General features: G+C 44.3%; 1 protein-coding gene across 2 annotated transcripts; it reads left to right on the top strand.

Moving 5' to 3' along the window:
* The first annotated feature begins 473 nt into the window (after positions 1-473).
* On the top strand, positions 474-16,121 carry ncbp3 (nuclear cap binding subunit 3). 2 transcript variants are annotated; one of them, XM_038281574.1, is made up of 13 exons: positions 474-703; positions 1,593-1,658; positions 3,883-3,988; positions 4,074-4,199; positions 4,949-5,074; positions 6,476-6,597; positions 8,732-8,840; positions 11,059-11,158; positions 13,054-13,232; positions 13,310-13,619; positions 13,951-14,099; positions 14,210-14,392; positions 14,942-16,121. In XM_038281574.1, exons 1-13 carry the CDS (start codon positions 521-523, stop codon positions 15,244-15,246), a joined length of 2,064 nt encoding a protein of 687 aa, XP_038137502.1. In that variant the 5' UTR covers positions 474-520; the 3' UTR covers positions 15,247-16,121. The 2 variants fall into 2 exon arrangements, with proteins under 2 accessions (XP_038137502.1, XP_038137503.1); XM_038281575.1 differs by having other exon boundaries at positions 475-703; positions 13,123-13,232.
* Positions 16,122-21,605: the final 5,484 nt, after the last annotated feature.

Here is a 21,605-nt window from a genome sequence, read left to right as displayed (position 1 = left end):
TTCTGATCTCATATTGGATTTAATATTCTTGCTGTGTCATCCTGTTCCTCTTAGTTATCCCTCAACTTATCTGAATTCTTAGTTTGCTGTTAATAGTGTAGTAATCTTAAATAAATAAATAAATCCTAGTCCCACATGCTCACTTAAAGTTTACTGTTTTCTGTTCAAATTGATGGATTGTCTAAAAATTTATCTGAAAAGCAAACAATGGTTTTAAACATGAATTTAATATAGGACATCAAATTATCGTATCAAAACAAAAATCAATACAGTTTGCCAATGTGTCGAAACGCTTTGTGGACCCATCACTAATACATATGTGTATGAATAAAAAATATCCAAGGTATAAACTTATTATAAATATACATTTAACTTTGAATATCATATCGTTATTAAACTGTATGGACAAAAAAACCCAACTCCATCAATAAAGCAAATCGAACGCTAGGGGGCGACACAGAAAAACACAGAAGAAGAAGAAGATAATAAATGGTGACGGAGCCCAGTAGCAGTTAGCATCATGGCGGCGGTGCGCAGCTTGCAAGTCTCGGTGAAATCCGACAGCGGCTCGGAGCGCTCAGAGTCGGACTCTGACTCCGAGTCTGACAGAGATGGTCGGGAGGCCGAACCGATGGAGGTGGAGGAGGGAGAGCTGGAGCCGGAGGATGTGTCGGTTAACCGCTCCCTGAAGGAGCTGCTACCGGTGAGTGTCCGCCTGTAGGCCGCAGGCAGACCGGGGACTGGATTAGGATACAGCCGGCTGGGCGGTGTGAGGAAGCAGCATGCGGGGACACGGAGCACCGGCTCCTTCCGGGAGTTAGTCAGGCGCTGGTTAACTGGATTTAACTGCAGCACATTATAAAAGAGTTTGTCTATTATTCCTTTGCTCGTTAAAAACATAAAGAAAATAAAATAAAACGGTCAGCATGTAGAAAAGAGCTCAGCAGTTTAGTTTCTAATCCATGGCGTGGGTTGATCTCCTGCTGGGTTCCTCCACCAGGTTAGCTTAGAGATGTTTCTTGTTAAAAACAAACACGCTTGTTTGGCATTGACTCCATCCTGGAGAGAAATATCAGCTGTGCTGCTGCCATCAACACCTTTGTTTATAGATGTTGGAGATCAGCCTGTTTTTCCAGTGTAGTCCTGTTTCTCTGTCTGTGACTAACTGGATGTGCTCTCTTCATCCTCTGGCATGGGAGCTGGCTGGGAGTTCGTCTGCCTGGCTGTGTGTTTTCTGGATGGGGCGCCTCTTACAGCTACTTTTTGTGTCTCTGCTTTGTTTCCTTGAACCCCAGTCTGCCTCAGCAGATGGCCACTCACACTGAGCCTGGTTCTGCTGGAGGTTTCTTCCTGTTAAAAGGGAGTTTTTCCTCTCCACTGTCGCTACAAGCATGCTTAGTGTGAGGGATTGTATTCGAGTCAATGAGTCGATGCAATCAACTGGATTTCCTTAGATACAAAACTTTGAATCAATTTGACTGGATGATCTGGTGAACTGTAAAGTGCCTTGAGATGAGATCTGTTGTTAATTGGTGCTATAGAAATAAACTGAATTGAATTAAAACTTCTGCTGCATCCTGTCTGATTTGCAGGACACCAGCCGAAGGTATGAGAACAAAGCTGGAGCCTTCATCACTGGGATCGATGTGAACTCGAAGGTAAACCCAAACATCCGTCATCTAACCAAACCCTAGGAAGGACAGGATGAGTGCAGCACCTCTGGAGCTCCGCTCATTAGACGGAGAGGATAACTGAGGCCCCGTCCACACGAAGTCAAAACGAACACGAAACGCTGATATTTTCCAAAACGTTTGTCGTAAAGACGGAGACGTAAAATAAATGTGATGGTCCACACGAATGCATGAAAACGCTGCAAAATGTATGCCAGGCCTGTAAGTGGCGCTGTGGTGCCAAAGCAAAAATAGGCAACGAAATGTTGGGCATGCGCACTAATATTTATACATGGTTGCCCTGCGGGTCCATATTCGTGGTTTAGTCAAATTCAGGTGCTGAACTATGTCGTCGATATTGCTCTGTTCTTCCTGGAGATATTCCAGAAGAAGAAGATTCTGTTGTAAGCCCGACAGCAGGGTGAGTAGCATGAGCAGCAACCATTCAACACAGTACGGCGCCAATGTTGTTGTGATACTGTGTCGCGCATGCGTGTTTAGAGGCGACGCTATGACGAATGCGTGTAAAAAAAAAAAATGCGGTTAGAGCTTAAAGATGGATACGCGAAAACGGCGTTTCAAAATCTTCCCACTCTGAAGGCTGAATAAAAAAAGACCGTTTACAGACCCCCGAAACGCCGGCTTCGTGTGGATGAGAGGCTGGTTTGGTGAAAAATTTGTGCGTTTAGGCCAGGGTTCGGCTTCGTGTGGACGGGGCCTGACTCTGGGCTTCTTAGGGCTCTAAGAGGGGTCGTTAGGGGCTTGTCATTATCCTCATAATGTGATCCCTGAGGAATATAAAGTGTATTTTGCACATGTAATAGAGGTATATTAATTTAGGAAATGAATTTGTTGTTTTTCTCTCCAATGTTTTTAAACATTGTTTTATTGTTTTTTTTTTTTGTTTTTCTCTTGCATGTTCGAAAAAAAAAAGAAAAAAAAGTTAATTCAAAGTACTTCCCTTTGTATTTGTAGATAATATAAATTTAAGTTACTAGATGTATATTTTTGGCTCGCAAGCTGAAATAATTTAGGAACATCTGCTTCAAATGTGTTAAATTTCAGAGAAAAAAAACTGCTCTGGAAATGTAAACAAACTTCCTGAAGCTCAGGGTGGTGGGAACTCTGAGGAACGATCCCTCCTACTGAAGCTCAGTGGCTCTAGTTCATTTCCTCCAGACTGTTAACTAAATAATGAAGCGATCCTGAAGTTGGTTTGAGATAAATGGCTAAGAAAGGATCAAAGTAAACTCAGACAAACTGGGTGTTTAAATAAGGACAGATTGGAGTATTAAATGTTGATCATGTCTGAAAGCAGCCCGTCTGCTCTAACCTCATAAGATGTTCCTCTCTTGTTAGTGCTAAGTCTGCTCACCAAAAGCTGAGTTTTTTCAGCAATAATCATTTTGGTGTCCAAGTAAAGCTAACAGCTGCTGTCGATTTACACTGCAAAAATTATAATCTCAATAAGTCATTATTTTCTTAAAATAAGTGCTTTTTTTTCTTGAATTAAGGAGGTGAGACACTTTGCCAATGGAGCAAGACAGTTTACATTTAATAAAAAAAAAAAATGGTTTTCTTATTTCAAGTGTATATTAGCTAAATATCTTGTTTTAGGAGTAAAAATACTCATTCCATTGGCAAAGCATCTTATTTACCTGCTTAAATTAATGGTAAATGCACTTCATTAAATACATTTTTACTCATTTTTAGATAGTTTTTTGCAATGTAGAAAATAAAATTAAAAACAATAGATCCACTCGTTAAGTGTACCTCTATAGACTGGTGGAGCAGAGATGAGCTGAAGCAGATATTCAGATGTTTCTGTAAAGTAAAGTAGTTCCTTGTTTTTGTTTTTTTTCTATTTTCAAGGTTAATTAACTTTAAGATTGTTCATATAAAATCCAGATATTTCGTTTCTACCTGGTTTCAGCTAAACAGACAAACTGAATTCCACCCTTATTAAGGACAATGATTTACATTAAGATTCCATTTTTTTAGCGTTTTTGTTGTTTGTAGATATAAATAATAAGTTCTGACGTTTCTCTTATTGCCTTTCTGTGTTAAACTTTGAGAGAACTAATGGGAATGAACCTAAAAAGGGAAACGGGACCAGGCTTCAGGCTCCAGAGGTTCATTTAACCTGACATCATCATCACATGACCAAACAAACCACTGCTTAATGTTCTGTGCGACCCTTTTTGCGCTGCAGGAAGCCATTGAGAGGAAGGAGAAGCGGGCCAGACGCTTCCATTTCCGCTGTGAGGAGACGGTGGCTCAGAGGAACGTCTTCCTGGATAAAGAGGCGATGAAGAAAGGTGCGAGGCGGCGCCCTGTCTGCTCATGCTCGCCGACAGGGAGCTGCCGCCGTTCTAACCTTTGGTCTTCTTCTGTGGTGCCCAGCCATCCCCAGGCTGCGGATGGAGGCGATCCACGTGACGGGCGTGGACGACATGAGCACCCAGGACGTCTTCGGCTACTTTAAGGAGTATCCTCCAGCGCACATCGAGTGGATCAACGACACCGCCTGTGAGTCCAGAACACGGTCAGAACCAGGCGGGTTGTGGGCTCAGAATCACGGCTGCCAGTTGGTCCCAGCTGGGACCAGAACCGCTGACTGGCATAACTGGGTCAGATCAGTGGTTCTTCACCAAGAAGCTTTCAGCAGAACATTTTAGCAGAACATTTGGACCCAGAATTGAAAGAGTCCATTTAGCTGGCTGGTTCCATGCTCGGAACCGAACCAGAACCTGGTTTTTCACCTGCTCCGATCCGTAGAAACCCTTCCAGGAGTTTCTCATCGGGGAGTAGAGATGAACATCTATCTGAGTTGGGTCAGAACCTCATGTTCTTGTTGTCAAACAGGCTGACAGCATGATGCTGCCACCGCCGTGCTTCACGGCTGGTTTCCCCTCTGCTGCCTGCCCAGTGGTCTCTGATGGTCCATGTCAGGTGTTGGTTCTGGTGCTGGAGCTTCAGTCTGGGTTCAGTTCACAGCAGCCCTGACCCGATGGTCAGGGTGGCTTGTTCTGCAAGCTGCTCCATCATATTCCTGTTCTGAAAACTTCAGCTCCACCTGCTGGCAGGTCCAGGTTCTGGGTTTATCATTTGGGCCCGATTGGACCAGAGAAAATCCTTCATAGTTTATACTTCCTGTTTTATAAAGGTTCTGGTTCTGATGAATCCCTGAAACCAGAAATAATAGCGATTGACTTGAACCTGCTGTCCTGGACCAGAACTCGAGCTCGCTCCTAATTCCCAGTCTAACCGTTTCCTAGGTAACGTGGTTTGGCTGGACGATGACACGTGCATCAGAGCTCTGATCAACGCCAGCAGGATGCCTGACCCTGAGGCTGTTGCCACGGAGACTGAGTCCAGAACACATCCCGACGACCCGGGCAAAGGTCAGTTCGAACCAGAGGCTGTTTCTCAATGTGTGTACTTGTGCGTTCTCGTGAAACGTCATCACCCTCAGCCTGAGTTCCAATTCACAACAACAAGAAGACCGAGAACGAACAAAATCCCTGGATGTTGTTCTCAGCCCTCTGTATTTAGATTCACAGCTGTCCCAGCATGCACTGCGGTGGCAGCAGCTTCCAGTGGAGCGCTCACAGAGCTCAGAGTATTATGTTAAAAGTTCTCTCTTTTTTTTTTTTTTTTGCCATTCAATAAAGTACTTTTTAAGATTATTTGAGGCAAGAACAATATACTTTTAAGCGTCACTATATGGCCCATTTACTAATTTAGTGCGTAATTTAACAAAAAAAAAAGGTTCCAATGTTGAGTGGACCATGGCAGCCAGCAGACCTCCGAGGCTAGCAGCAGCCCGTCTGCAGCAGCGCGTCTGCAGCAGCGCGTCTGCAGCAGCGCGTCTGCAGCAGCCCGTCTGCAGCAGCCCGTCTGCAGCAGCCCTCTCTTGGCATAGCTGTGTGTGAAGGATGGCTGGCTATGACGGTGATCTTTTTTGTTTTATTTGGCAAAATGTAAATTTGATTTGTGTTTATGTGACTCTGTTCATTATTATTCTCCCACTAAATGGAAAAAGTAAGAATGTATTATCTTGAGAATGCGGTGACATCACGAGTGCGCTTCTGTTCCAATTGTCCCATATTTATTCTGCGGCTCCCGTTTTCTATGAGTCCAAACCTTCCTGTTTTCTTGTCAATAACACACTTGGGTTGGTTATCCTTCCCCAGCCGTGTATCGCAGCGAGCTGGTCGCAGATATTTTTGATTTATGCCCAATATTGAAGCGTGGCCTGCGCTGTTATTCCACGCCACAACGCAAGAGGGACGATCTCGAACTAGCAGTGGGTCTAGTTACAGCCGAGGCGGTGAGGAAGTGGGGGCAAGTTTGTGCGACATCGGAGGGACATGAGGGTGAAAAAGAGCGGCGATCCAGGTGGGAAAAGGGTCCCAGCGTTCTTTCACATCTCGCTCTTCTAGCTAATACATCTTCACGAATCGTTTTCCACAATGGCGATCATACAAACAAAACAAGCCGGTAAGGCACCAAACAGGAAGTACCCATAGTGTAGAGAGGATGTAGATCTGACCAATCAGAGACCTCCTGTCTGCGATCACCTACAATTTTGGAGAGGGGCAGCAGAGTGTCTACTGAAGGGGCGGGACATATCTACGTTAACTACAACGCACACGCAGACAGCCTGGTTTCTAAGCATAAATCACCTTTAGTGAGGAAATGAGTCCGTGGTCACGTTCTTGTGAATTGAGAAAGGGCCTGAGTCTGTTCCGGCTAATGCTGCAGTGCATTCTGGGTAACTGTGTGCTGTTTGAACGGTGCAGCTCCTCAGGCCCAAGGATCCGAAGACGAGGATGAGGAGGAGAAGGGTGAGGTGGATGAAGAGGAGGAGGAAGAGGTGAAGAAGAGTGTGGACAATGAGGGGACGAAGGTGGAGGCTGGACAGGTAAGGAGAAGCTGATCTGTGAGGGCAGGCGGCCGGTTTGACCGAGCTGATGAACACCTGCTGGTAGCTGAAGGTTTAATGAGAGAGAAAAATGTTAGAGATGAAGAACTCTGGTCAGAAAAACACGTCTGATTACTCAAGATATTATTGAACAGACACACAGACTGAGAGAAAAATCCACCCGTTTCTTTAGATATCCAGCAACGTTTCCGTTGCTCGCTGCTCCTCAGTTACCAGGCTGTCATGCTGGAGGAAACGCAATTAAACCTTTTGTCATCCAGACTATTTTTGGCTGATCTTGGCTTAAATTTATCAATTTCAGTCGATTAATTCATGTGGTGGAGCTCATGCATCACCCCTTCCACCATCTGCAGACAATTGTTAACATCTTGATTTGTCAATAAAGGTTTTTGTATTGTTCAGAAACCTCTGTAACATTTATCATCCCGTCGTTTTTAATCATTCAAAAGCAGGAAAAGCAGCATCAACCTAGGGCTGGGCGATATGAGGAAATTCTAATATCGCAATATATTTGGGCGATAAGGCAATACACAATATATTTCACTATATGTTTAAATGAGCTTCAAAAACAATAATGCATACACTGATATACTCATTCAAACCTTTGGTTTCAAATAAAACATTTTATTTTAACCAGATCAAAGCGTTTCACTAATAATGCTGCCACATGATGTATTTCTGTTACAGTATCACAGCTTTAACAAGATCCCAACAACCAAACAGCAAATAAAGCAAAACATGCAATACTAAATAAACTGCAGAATAAACAACAGCACTTTGTGCATAATAAAAAAAAAGCAGAATGAAAAAAGAAATTGACCTCAAATTACAAAGACAAAAGTGGAAGTTCTGTCCAAAAATATGAGCATTATTAGAGCATCTCAAAACTTTGCATTTATCGTTCTGTGTTGGGAATTTTAAAGAAGCTCGATAAACAAATTATCGGCTTCACAGCTGATTTATTTAACATTTTAATTGGTGAGCAGGGAGACGCTGACATGCAGGGTTTACAACATTCATTTTGCTGCGCATCACTTTTTAGTCGATGGAATAAATTTGTACTCATACCTTTTGCAGCAATAGTTTTTGAGGCACGTCCTTCAAATGACCACCTTTTGTTCAACGTCCTCGCCGTAAAATCCAAACTACTGCCATATATTGCTCAGCTGAAACACCTGCTGTCGCCATATTTTGTTTGTTTGAGAAAATAATCCTGTTTAGAGGAGGGGTTTATGATGCGTTCGAAGTGTGTGGGGAAAAATAAAACTCTTAGTGAAATAGATGCAGATGACTTAATGTTGTCATGCGACTTCGTACTCGATGGATGGGATAGTCATTTTAACTAATGGCGTAGGATAACTTGAGATACGAGTATATTTGATATATCCCCCACCCCCACATCAACGTACACAATCGACCCCAAACATCAGCAGCAGATCTGAGGGATTCCCTTAAACTGATAAAAAATTTACTTTAACAAACTATTATCTCTTGATGTCTAGTAAAGAGGAAGACATGAGAGGAAAAGCCATGCAGGTGTAAACTGCTGAACTCACTTTAATCTATCATGCGCTAAATGGCCTAATCCAGAGGTCTTCAACAGGGGGTCCGCGACCCGTAAGGGGTCCACAGAGGTACTGCATGGGGATTGCGAATATTTTCATTGATCAGACTTTTTTATATATTCCCCCCTGCATTTTTTTCCACTAATTGAAATGTCTTTAAATCCACATTAACATGAATTCAACACACTGTAGTAAACAGATAAATGGAGGCAGAAGATGTCTTTCAGTCATTAATGCACACATTCAGCGACACACAGGAGCTCTTTCAAGCTGGGCACCGTTTCATTCACAACACCTGTCCCATCAACCAGGAATCGGAATCAGAAATACTTTAATAATCCCAGGGCGAAATTACTTTCATTAAATGACTCCGTCTGTAATAGAGTGACTATAGGACCAGTATGATATAACAGTTTCATACAATATATATAATTAGGGGGTCCCTGCTGCATCTCACCATCAGTTTGGAGGTCCATGGCCTGGAACATGTTTGATGGCATAAAGGATTGAAGGAAGTCATGCATTTCAAAGGATTGTGTGTGTCTCAGGTGGAGGACCTGTCCCGCGCTGAGAGGGAGTCTCTGCTGAGGAACGAGCTCAGACCGGCCATCAAACCGTTCAAAGGAAACAAGCTGTTCCTGCGCTTCGCCACTCAGGGTAAATAAAACACTTCCTGTCACTGCTCACCTGATGCATCTGAACACTTTTACGCTTTGCAGAACCTTGCATGCATTAAGCCGGGCATACAAAGTATGATTTTACATTTTTTTTGTGCAAGAATTTATCAATCAGGCTGAATTTCAGCCTGATCGTGACTCGTGTGGTGTACAGCGGGTAACGAGGGGAGATCAGCCTCTCATGACCACCTCCTGATCAGGAATCGTGAGGTTGGAAGAAAATCAAACATGTTTGATTTTCAGTCAGTCGTCATGGGGATATCGCTCTGCGTGTGAACAAGTTTATGTCCGGCTTTAGAAGTAATGCAGCGGTTTGGGTCAGATGTTCTGTAGCAGAAACATCCAGAATCCTGGGGTCCACGGTTTAGAACCGCTGGTTGACCTGAACCATTAAGGCTGACAGAAATAAAACGAAAAAAGTGAGCAGATAAAATGGACCAGTTCTCCACTCTCCCAGTGTTAACATCAGACTGGTTTTCCTTGTATGGAAACCTTTGGACCTTTAATCTGACTATATGATCTGGTTGAATTGTCTCTACAGTCATGGCCAAACGTTTTGAGATTTGATTCAAATGTTAATATTTACAAAGTCTAATGCTTATAACGGCAATTTGCATATGCTCCAGACTGTTCTAAAGAGTGATCAGCATAACAGCAATTAATTACAAAGTCAATATTTGCCTAGAAAATGAACTTTATCCCCAAAAACACATTTCAACGTCATTGCAGCCCTTCATTGAAAGGACCAGCTAACATTGTTTCAGTGATTGCTCCATTAACACAGGTGTGGGTGGTGATGAGGACAGGGCTGGAGATAAATCTCTCATGATTAAGTAAGAATGACACCACTGGACACTTTAAAAAGAGGCTGGTGCTTGGCATCATTGTTTCTCTTCTGTGAACCATGGTTATCTCTAAAGAAACACGTTCATTCATCATTGCACTGCACAAAAATGGCCGAACAGGAAAGAGAATCGCAGCTAGAAAGATTGTACCGCAGTCAACAATCAAGGAGGTTGCATTATTGCCAAAAAGGCTCCAGGGCGCCCAAGAAAGACCAGCAAGCTCTAGGACCGTCTCTTAAAAGTGTTTCAGCTGCGAGATCGGGCTACCAGCAGTGCAGAGCTTGCTCAGGAATGACAGCAGGCAGGTGTCAGTGCATCTGCACGCATTGTGAGGCGGAGACTCTTGGAGCAAGGCCTGGTCTCAAGGAGGGCAGCAAAGAAGCCACTTCTCTCCAGGAAAAACATCAGCGACAGACTGATATTCTCCAAAAGGTACAGGGAGTGGACTGCTGAGGACTGGGGTAAAGTCACTTTCTCTGATGAATCCCCTTTCCCATTGTTTGGGACATCTGGAATACAGCTTGTTCGGAGAAGACGAGGTGAGAGCTACCACCAGTCTTGTCTCATGCCAACTGTAAAGCATCCTGAAACCATTCATGTGTGGGGTTGCTTTGCAGCAAAGGGAGTCGGCTCTCTCACAGTCTTACCTAAAAACACAGCCATGAATAAAGAATGGTACCAGAATGTCCTCCGAGAGCAACTTCTCCCAACCGTCCAGTTTGGTGATGAACAATGCCTTTTTTCAGCATGATGGAGCACCTTGCCATAAAGCAAAGGTGATATCTAACTGACTCAGGGAACAAAACTGAGATTTTAGGTCCATGGCCTGGAAACTCCCCTGATCTTAATCCCATTGAAAACTTGTGGTCAATCATCAAGAGACGGGTGGACAAACGAAGACCTAGGAATTCTGACAAAATGCAAGCATTGATTATGCAAGAATGGACTCCTATCAGTCAGGATTTGGTCCAGAAGTTGATTGAGAGCATGCCAGGGAGAATTGCAGAGGGCCTGAAGTACAGGGGTCAACACTGCAAATATTGACTTGCTGCATTAACTCATTCTGTCATTAAAAGCTTTTGTTACTCATAATATAATTGCAATTGTATTTCTGCATGCAATGACAACATCTGACATACACACATGAAAACCAGAGGGAAGCAGATCATGTGAAAATGTAATATTTGTGTCATTCTCAATACTTTTGGCCATGATTGTTTAAATTGTCTTAAGATGACATGTGAATTGGTCCCATAGAAATAAACTGACTTGAATTGGGTCAGCTCAGTCAGAGATCTGGTTCTGGTTTGAATGCAGTGGACCCGGTTTCTCATTTCTCTTTTTCCCGCTCAGACGACAAGAAGGAGCTGGGAGCGGCTCGCCGCAGCAGATACTACATGAAGTATGGGAACCCCAACTATGGAGGCATCAAGGGAATCCTCAGCAACTCCTGGTGAGGCCACACGCTGTTCAGCCATTGGCTGCTCTTATGTTTCCGTGGAAACCTAAACACCCTTTTTTCTCTGTGGAACAAAATATCAACATAACCTCTGTATCCCATAATGCTTAAAGTTTGACAGGTGGCCTAGAAGAACCAGAATCAGTGGTTTCCCTCAGAGTAGTTCCTCCTGTTAGAACTGAAGCAACACAGGGTAACCTTTGACCCTGAGATTAGCCTACTCTGAAATAGATTAAATGATCCATCTTCATCATCTGACTCAGAGCACTGCTTTCCGTCAGTCTGAGCTCTCCTTGAACAACACAGCTAACTAAGCTAACAGCTGTTAGCTCTGACCCTCAGCTGATCAGACATGTTTCTGGTTCTTTGATGGAGGATTTCATCCAGAGGGTGAATATTTCCTCGTCAGGAACTCCAGGACTGCTGGAGCTGGCCAAACTGGTCCGATACCAGAACCAGGACACAAACTGGTTCATAAACAGACGGGTGCAGTGGTCAGGCGCTCCCCCTGGTGGTTAGAAGTTGAGGTGTAGCTTTAAAGGTCCAGTCAGCAAGAATAATCCATCGATCATTATCTATACCTAAAACTAATATGTTTTCTGTGATTTAATGAATTTAGCATTAATCAGTGAAAAAATAAAATAAATTTTCGTTGCGATCACCGAGTCTGGGAGTGGCCATTTTTGCTCAAATATAGTAACACGTCACACCTGACATCTTCCAGCAGTGACGTCGCGGTGCGGTTAGCCTAGCGCCATTCTCCGCGGTTTACAAGCAAAATCTGTTGATATGCAATCAACAACAATTATTGAAGATTTCCAGAGGACTTCACCATTGAAATTCACCAGAGCTATAGTTAAACTGACAATGCCCACATGCATGGCAGCTGGATGTTGGAATACATCCTACGGACAGGTTCGTCGTTGGATTGCCAACTTGAAGAGGGAGGATTTGCCATCGAACTTCTAGCCAGAGAAAAAACACGTATGTATGTAGCCAACATTTGGAAGAAGAACGTTTTCAAGATGACTTGGATAATAGCGCGTTGTGACAAACACCAGATACAGCACTGGGACTTGATCAACAGCCGATACCGCGCCGTCACAAACCAGTAGGTGGCAGTAGTGATCTTGGACAAACATGGATGCCTCCAGTCAAGCTATGAAAATCATTTATTGAACAGTATGTAATAATTTTATATTGAAAATACTTTCAGAAGTTTCAATTCTGAATATAACCGAACTTCTCCTTTCAAAAAGAACAGCGGCCCAGCACAGGATCATGAACTGTTACTACGAGACATAAATACCAAATCTACTTTTTGATCAAAAGTTTTTGTTCAGTATTGGTTTTTCTTCCTGAACTGACTTGATAAAATTATAAATTATCCAAGAGACTTCATTTAAACAAGAAATAAATGTTTATTAAAACCAAAACTTTATAAATAAAAGATGGAGGAAGCAGCAAGGCCTGAGCTTCAATCCACTGATCTGCCGGTGAACATGTGACGTAGCGACCAGTAAAAGGAAAAAAAACAAAAGCTAATTCAGTCTATCTCAAATTTTACTGCATTTCTTATTTAATATGTTGTTTTCCCCATTAGTATAATTATATAATGAAAATATATAATCAATGATAATGTTTGTAACAGAGATCAGCTGCAGTTCAGTTGTTAACCTCAGGTTAGACGCTAACAGTTGAGACATGCAGCAGAAATCAGGAAGTTTCCAGATAGTCCATTGGATTCTAATCAGATTAAATCACTGTTTATGTCTGGAAGTTTGTTTCTACATCTGATTGGGGCGGTCCATAGGGTCCAGGACAGGCTAAAGGGAAGCCGCTCCACCTGCTGGGTTTCCCAACTGAATTTTTTGTAATGTTACCGTCGGGTTGTGGAACCCCTGCAGGGATTCTGATTGGCCCTTCGGCCTCCAACTGTTTCCTGTCTGTCTGATCAGGAAGAGGCGCTACCACAACCGCCGCATCCAGCGGGACGTCATTAAGAGCAAGAAGCCTCTGATTGGGGACAGCATGGGACACACCCCGCCGTACACCCACCGACACTCCGGTAAGACGCCTTCCCTGACGCCCAGCGGCCCATTAAAGGTTGGCTCTGTTACCCAGAATCCTCTGCTTTGTCCTCAGCTGACCTGGTCAACCTGCCTGAGGAGCCCATCAAAGAGGAGGAGGAGGAAGATGAAGAGGACGACGACCAGGGTGACGAAGACATGGACTCTGACGACAGGGTGGTGGAGTACAAGGAAAGAGGAGACGGATCTCGCCCGCTGGGGGCGGGGATTCGGAGTCGGGTGGAGCGTTCTCCTTCTCCGTGGTCAGAGTCTGACGAGATGGACTATGACCTGGAGCTGAAGATGATCTCCACACCGTCGCCCAAAAAGAGTAAGAAGATGACGATGTACGCAGACGAGATCGAAGGTCACCTGAAGAACATCCGGTGAGACCCCCACCCCACCCGTTCATGCATGTTCGTCTTTTTCCGCCGTTTACAGCGGTGCAGCTCTTTCCAGGCTGCATCTGCAGCTGTGGTTACAGTGAAGCGTCTCCTGACTCCATAAAGCGCTCCACTAGTTCAGAACATTCATAAACTGGTGAATTGGCTTTGTCCCAATCATTCAGAACCTCACCTTATCCGGGTTTACTGGACACGCCAGAACCACATTAAAAAATGAAAACTTCAGATCTTTCTAGAGCTCCAGCCACACAGAGGAGCCTCAGCAGAAAAGTCCGGTCAGAGGATTAACCAGAACCCTGTTCCCCTGAAATAGGAACCGGATTGGAGGGTCAGGATCACAGAACCGGGTCAAGGCCTCTTCACCCCCTAAGGTGACCGACGTCCGGCAGCTTCTGGAGGAGAAGAGACAGGGGAGCTCTCAGCACAGACGGCGCTCCCCTGTGGCCAGCAGCGGGAGGACAGGTGAGCTGGTAGATCTGGGTGTCCCAGGCGTGGGTCCGGGTGTCCCGGGCGTGGGTCCGGGTGTCCCTCATATTTATCCTTATAAGGAAACCTACCTTTTGTCTCTGCAGACGTCAGACAGCGGCTCGGAAAGAGACGCTTCTCCCCAGACAGACGGCGCTCTCCGTCCCCAGTCTCTCCTAGAGACACGCCCCCAGCCAGGGAGCCAATCAGAGACGTGCACCGTCGGCTGGGCGTGGCCAGCCAGGACAGCAGAGGAACCTACACCAACGCCTCTAAAGACAGGAAGTCGAGTATGGATTCTATCTGATTTTGTTGCTCCAGTAAATGTTCTGAGCGGGAATCTGTTAAAACTTTAATCTACCATCAGATAGAACGTCCTGATTTAAACCTGGAAGAGTCTGGAATTGGACTCTAGAGCTTTCCAGGTCTGGATCAGTTAGAAGTTAACCACCTCCTTCCTACCCTGCTTCCTCCTCTGTGTCCTTTCTTTCCCTCCATATTGATTTTGTCCTCCCCTCCTTCCGTGTGTCCGTCCTTCTTTCATTCCGTGTGTTCTTCCTTTCCATGTATCTCTGTCTAGGAATGATCTTTACGCTCCTTGTGTCCTTCAGTATCAGGGCTAGAAAATGAGTGGGAGGAACTGAGAACTCTGTAGAACCTGGAGGAACCAGTTCACCAGGTTCAGACGTTCTGGACAGGGAAATAATCCTCTTTTGGTTCCTTTATTCTGCCTCAGAGATTTGCTCTCCAGGCGAATGTGTTGATTGAAGTTCACTTCCTGATGTCACGGCTTTGAAACCGTTTCCGTTTGGTCCTCTGACCCCTGCTTGTTTCTGCAGGCGCTGTGTGGAGCAGACTCGGTTCTGGCAGTAAAGATGACGGCAGCACCGGCCATCGCAGCCGCCGGGAGGGGGGGCGCTCAGACCGGCAGGATGGCAGCAGCAGGAGGCGGGACGACGGAGAAGGAGAAGAGGAGGAGGAGCGGGAGGAGGAAGACGACTCAACGCTGCAGAAGGTGTGGGGCGCCATGATCAAACAGAAACAGGAGCGCCGGAGCCACAAGATCAAGAAGAGCCGACTGGACAACCTTCCGTCGCTGCAGATCGAGATCAGCCGCGACAGCAGCGAGGAGTCGGACGCCTGATCCCGTGAGGCGGCGTCGAACACCATCATTGATCATTCCTGTTACCGTTGAGGAGCTGAACTCTGAGGAGGAGCTTCCTCCCTGCAGGGAACGCCACGGTGCTTCCCATCAGGACCAGGACAGAGCGACGGGTCGCATCAGAACAGCAGAACTGAAGCCGACAGCCTCCTCCAAAAATTTTTTTTCCAGTTTTGTTTTTTGTTTTCTTTCTGTATGTAAATGATTGGCTTCAGTTACTCTGCTGGTTACCGGAACATTGCTGGTATCAGGAAACAGAAGGCTCTCCTGCTTTAACCACGTGGGTCCACGGCCGCCATGTCCAGACATTAACATGAACTGATGGTTCCTCTGTGCTGATCCAGTTTAAACCGATGGACCTCCTGAGCCCTGCAGCCGCCCAGCGCCGCTCACTGGGCTCAGCTGTTCCTAAACAAAACGTTTCAACCACAGAATCGGTCAGAACTTTCACTCCACCTGGTTTCCTTTTGATCCTTCATTTCATACCAGCAGATCCGTTTTCATTGGTTCCAGTTTTTCTTCCTCCTCCTGCCGCAGTCCAACCCAGCAGAGGAGATCTGAGGGCTTATTTACACCACCTCCATTTACAAACCGCCGTGATCCGTTAAAAAATCAGACTGCGGTGTCGTCTGAGCCGTTCGTACGCAGGGATTGGAGACAGCTGGGAACCGAAGTTACCTGCATCCAGACGGCATCATTATTCCTCAGACATTTAATATAACTCATATGAAACTGTAGATCAACTTCACTGAATCTGAAACTGCAGCGTGTTTTATATGCTGGCACTACTGAGCCGACCCGTTACAGAAATAAAAATGTTTAATAAAGCAGCTTAAACTGTAAGTCTGCACCATATTTAAATGTTTTCTGTCCCTGATTTCTTCAGACTGAGTCGTTCCACAGATCAATACATTAATGGAGCACGGAGTGAGGAGGAGGTCACCACTGCTGGAAACATTGAAAACTCCTTTAAACACCAGTAGTGCTTGATGGATGGGACTGCTGGAGACTATAAATGGGAGAAAACATGTTTCTAGAAATAGACCAATTACCTGGACCATGATGGGCTTTAATTAATAAGGCTGATTTATACTTTGAAACCGGGTCGTCTGCGTGTGTGTAGCAGTTAATGCAGATATGCTCCTCCCCTTCCGCAGACACTCTGCTGCACCTCTCAAGAATTGTATGTGACTGCAGACAGGAGGCCTCTGATTGGTCGAATCTTCATCCGCTCTACACTATGCGTATTTTTTGTTTGGAACCTTACCGGCTTGTGATGTTTGTATGACCGCCACTGTGGAAAACGACTCGTGAAGATGGACCAGCCAGAAGCGAGAGAACACTGGGACCGTTTTTCCACCTGGATCGCCGCTCTTTTTTGCCCTCATGTCCCTCCATTGTCGCAAAAACTTGCCCCCATTTCCTCAGCGCCTCGGCCTTACCTAGACCCACAGCTAGTTCCTGATTCTCCCAGACCTTTAGAGTCCTTGGAGCAGCAGCCCTGCCCATCATAGGAGGTAAAGGTAAAGTGGAGAATGTTCTGTTTCCAGGTGGATCAAAATAAGTGGTCCTACTAATTGTCAATCATTGGGTCTAGATATGGCTGAGGCGGTGAGGAAGTGGGGGCAAGTTTGTACGAGGGACATAAGGGTGAAAAACAGCAGGGATCTAGGTGGAAAAAGGGTCCCATCGTTCTCACGCACCTCGCTCTTCTAGCTGGTCCCTCTTCATGAGTCGTTTTCCACAATGACAGTCATACAAACAAAACAAGCCGGTAAGGCACCAAACAGGAAATAAGAATAGTGTAGAGCAGATGTAGAGTTGACCAATCAGAGGCCTCCTATCTGCGGTCACCTACAATTTTGGGAGACGTGCACCAGAGTGTCTACGGAGGGCCGGGGGTACGTTTGCGTTCACTGCGACACACGCAGACGACCTGGTTTGTGAGTATAAATAAGTCTTATGACCATCCTACATGTTCATCCACATTTTCACTTACCACTGATAAGTCTGACATAGTGGAAAAATTGCGAATCTTCTTTTGGAAGATAAACTTTTAATGAGATATAAACAGCAACCTTTAAACAGAGCGTGCACAAGTTTGGGCATTTCCTCTCGAGAGCAGGGACAGGGTTGTGCATGTGTTTTTTTTAAGTGGGGAGGGTGGGTTTTTTCAAAAATGTGCAAAAAATTCTCCACTATACCTTTAAGTGAAGATCTCCATAACACTTCTATAAATAACTGATATAGAATTTAAAATGTACTGCCAAAAAAATAAAGGAAGACTCACAAAACACATCCTAGATGTAAATGAGGAATATATTCTCATTGAATACTTAAAGTTGAATGTGCTGACAACAAGATCACCCAAAAATCATCAATGGAAATCAGATTAAGCAATGGAGGCCTGGATTTGGAGTCTCACACAAAATGAAAGAGGAAAAACACTACAGACTGATCCAGCTTTGATGTAATGTCCTTCAAACGGGCCAGAATGAGGCTCAGTATGGTGGGTGACCTCGCTCCCTTCAATGCCTGGGCATACTCCTGGTTTTATACCTGTTATTAAATCGGATGCATATCTGATTTAATACCACAGATCTAGTGTCAGGTCTACGGGTCGTTTGATTTTCCCCAGTCCTCCGATGTTTCCCTTCCCTCTGGTTCTGTTCAGAGGATTTAATCCCTTTCCTGTAGTTCTGTGGTCCACCTGTTACATTTCAGATTATTTTTCATCGATTTCCTAGTGCAGAAGACCCAGCAGCTTAGAAAATGTAAATATTACACTAATAAATCTGATATGTTTTGTTCTGAATTGGCGCTATAAACATAATTGAACGGAAATTTATTCTCCATGTGTTGATGTTAGTTGAAGACTCCATTAAGGCCTCCGTAATCAAGGCAAGGATACAAATTAGCTGTCTTCACACTCATTTTCTTAAAGTTGAGTGGAAGGGAAAAGTTTTGTGAGAAAAGACTCTCCAGCAGCAAGGTGACCCCGGCCATGACAGGATTGTGGAGCTAAATCCACGAGTCTTGAGGAGCTTCACAATCTGTAGACTGGGGGTATCGGGATTCACAGCGCACAGAAATACCCGCACTTGGACAAAAAAACACAGAACCAGGCTGTCCTCCTTTCAGAGGAAAGTTACGTTTCATTTAGAAATCATGGTCTGAAGCAGTGGTTCCCAAAGTCTGGGGCGCGCCCCCTAGGGGGGGGGCGCAATGCCATTGCAGGGGGGGGGGGGGGGGGGGGGGGGGGGGGCGCGGGAAGCGGTATGGATGAATGAAGAAAAAAAAAAAAAAACAGTGCTTGCTTGACTGAGCATAATGGACAGTTGTGACACTGCAACCCAGATTTGAGAAGATCTACAGCAAAAAGCAGGCTCACTACAACCACTAAAAAGATGGGAGGATTAAAGTACAAAGAAAAAACTCTCAGGGAGCTGTTCAATGTTTTCACTCCATTTTGCACAGAGGCTTTTTTTAATGTATAGATTATAGCAAAGTTAAATATTGTTACAAATAAAAAAAAAGAAATATGTTTAAAATAACACAGACAACAAAGAATCCTCTTCTAATCTACATTATAGAACTATGAAAAAAATACAGTTACACCACAGTGTTCCACTGTAAAGATGGTGTAGTTTGTTTTGTTGCAACCTGAAGTGTGAAATAAATTTTATTGTAATCTAGGGTGACCACCTGCTAATAAGCCCAAGGGGGGACCAGGGGTATGTTTCTGGGGGACAAAGTGGGACACTGCTTGGTGCAATGGTGCCCCCACCTAACGGGCAGACTCACTGATAGAGGTTTACACATTTCTAGCACATATCACCTTACATGGTATATTAATAATGTCCTATTCCCATAAACATGTGTAATTGCTGATGTATGCTCATGAATAGGCCAACCAATGTGTATTTCTTTCTAAATAAAGATTCATAATACTTTGAACATTCAATGAACAGATGCACTTCCAATTTCGATTTAATTTAGCTATTCAATTTTATTTATTTTTTATTACAATTTATTCACTTTAAATAAATTATAATTTGAAATTAAAGGATTAACAGGAATTGTAGTTGCTCTACACCACAGGAACTGTAAAAAAAAAAAAAAAAAAAGGCTTAACTCACGACTCCAGAGGTTCACGGAACGAGAAGGGGGAGGAAGGATGGTGAACTTGGATGTTGTTTAAAGCAGGAACAGGAAAAAAAAAAAAACTGTTCAGTGTTCTGGGGACACCTTTACCATTGCTGGTGGAGATGCCTCACACTCAGTCTCTTTCTCCATCTTCTAATTGGAAAGCGCGCCTCTAAAAGTTTCTTCCCAGTTAATGCGCAGTTCCAACTGATATTTTACGCGAGCGCGCTTTTTTTTACGTCACCGCGCGTTCTGGCTGCATTCTTGAAAAATGTGTAGACCGGCCACTGATGATTCAAATCACAAAAAAAGTGGTAGACAGACGTTTAAAAATTGACTTCAAACATTTTATCTCATGAATTTGGGCTTTCACTGCCATCTACTGTCATATGAGAGTAAGCACAACTTGACGACCATAAGCTTTTTCATATTTCATATTGATTATGCGTGACACGGTCTCAATTTGCGGGACGAATGAATTGGGCTTCAAACGCTGTGCGCGCACGCGCTACGCGGGACGGGTGGTCACCCTATTGTAATCCAAAGGGGGGCCCAGAAGAAAATCTTTGGGAACCACTGGTCTGAAGGAAGAGTGGAGAGGTCCAGAATCCAGACGGTGATGATCTAAGGCTCCATGACATCTACTGGTTCTGGTCCATTCACTGCCAATTGTCCATGAACCAAAGAAATTAAAGTTAAAACCAAATATCTGTATTCAGAATTGACGTTTGGAGTCGTGATAGATATTCTTTCCCTCTTTATTAAATTATATACCTTCAGGACCCAGTTCAGAACCAGAATCTCCTTCTTTGTACATTTCTAAGCATTGACAACGGGTAGATTATAATTACCTAGGTGTTGATCTGAATAACAAACTGCACTGGACTCACAACACTGAGGCTCTGTATAAGAAAGGTCAGAGCAGAATATTCCTGCTGAGGAGACTGAGGTCTTTAGGAGTGGAGGGGGTGCTAATAAAGACCCTTTATGCCTCTGCTGTGGCATCAGCTATCTTCTATGGAGCTGTCTGTTGGAGCAGTGGCTTATCTGTAGCTGAGAGAAAGCAGTTGGGTAAGCTGATCAGGAAGGCCAGCTCTGTGATTGGATGTCCTCTGGACTCAGTGCAGGAGGTGGGAAACAAAAGCAACCTAACTAAATCAACATCTCTGTTGGCTAATGTCTCCCACCCCATGCATGAAGCTGTTGCAGAACTGGAGAGCTCCTTCAGTGACAGACTGCTGCACCCTAAATGCACCATGGAGCGTTATCACAGATCCTTCTTCCCAGCAGCTGGAAGACTTTATAACTATAACTGTTTCAAACAACCTCAATAACTGTTAGATTAATGCTGATTTTTGCACAGTTGCTAGCTTAGTCAGTTAAATAACATGCTGCTGTCATTTTGCACATCCCTGATGTTGCTGCTATTTTCAAATATCAAGTACAGTGCAGATGTCCATAGTTGTATATTGGTTATTTATTCTCCAGATGCAGTTTGATACTGTTAAACAAAAAACTTTACAGTCCAGTATTTTATTGTTAGCTTTTTATTGTTAGTATTGTATTGTTATTGTTGTATTCAAAGGGATTTTATATTCTATTCTAGATTAGTGCCGGTGTTGCACCATATTCTGTTGCCCATCATATATTGTGACCCAGTATTACTTCGCTCTGATTGGCTACATGTATTTTACCATACATTCCTTTATGTTCAGGTATGAATCCATTGACGTTAGCATTAGTAGATAGCAGGCTGGTAAGGGGAATCCCCCACAGCACGTGCTTTAATCTAAATATTTGATGTGTCACAGAATATGATGTAACACCGGTGTGAACAACCGAGGCCAATAGAAAGTATATCATCCTGGTCATAATGGGCAGACGCTTGCCTAGTTGGAATCAACAACAGTTTTACAACCAGTAGAAGGTGGCTCTGATGAGATCGCATCAAAGCGCTGCCTGACGAATGGTTAATAATAATTAAACTTTATTGATCTCACATTGGATTAATTTATCTCTGCATTTAACCCATCCCCTTGGGAAGCAGTGGGCTGCCATTGTGAGGCGCCCAGGGAGCAGCGTGGCGTTAAAGGTGTTGCTCAGGGACCCAAATTGAAGGCTGTGGGAATCGAACCGGGGTACTTGCAATCTTCTCAGAGCACAAGCGCACTTACTTCTGGTTGCTTTTTAAACTG

Source organism: Cyprinodon tularosa, unplaced genomic scaffold, assembly GCF_016077235.1.
Source record: "Cyprinodon tularosa strain WSP-4 unplaced genomic scaffold, ASM1607723v1 ctg172, whole genome shotgun sequence".
Lineage (NCBI taxonomy): Eukaryota > Metazoa > Chordata > Actinopteri > Cyprinodontiformes > Cyprinodontidae > Cyprinodon > Cyprinodon tularosa.
Note: the sequence above shows the minus strand (reverse complement) of the source record. Positions and strands in the feature narration are given on the sequence as shown.

Coding starts and splice junctions, on each gene's coding strand:
- ncbp3 (XM_038281574.1), top strand. CDS start 521: ATGGCGGCGGTGCGCAGCTTGCAAGTCTCGGTGAAATCCGACAGCGGC. Junction 13,233..13,309: donor GTACACCCACCGACACTCCG/GTAAGACGCCTT, acceptor CTTTGTCCTCAG/CTGACCTGGTCAACCTGCCT. Junction 13,620..13,950: donor GGTCACCTGAAGAACATCCG/GTGAGACCCCCA, acceptor CCCCTGAAATAG/GAACCGGATTGGAGGGTCAG.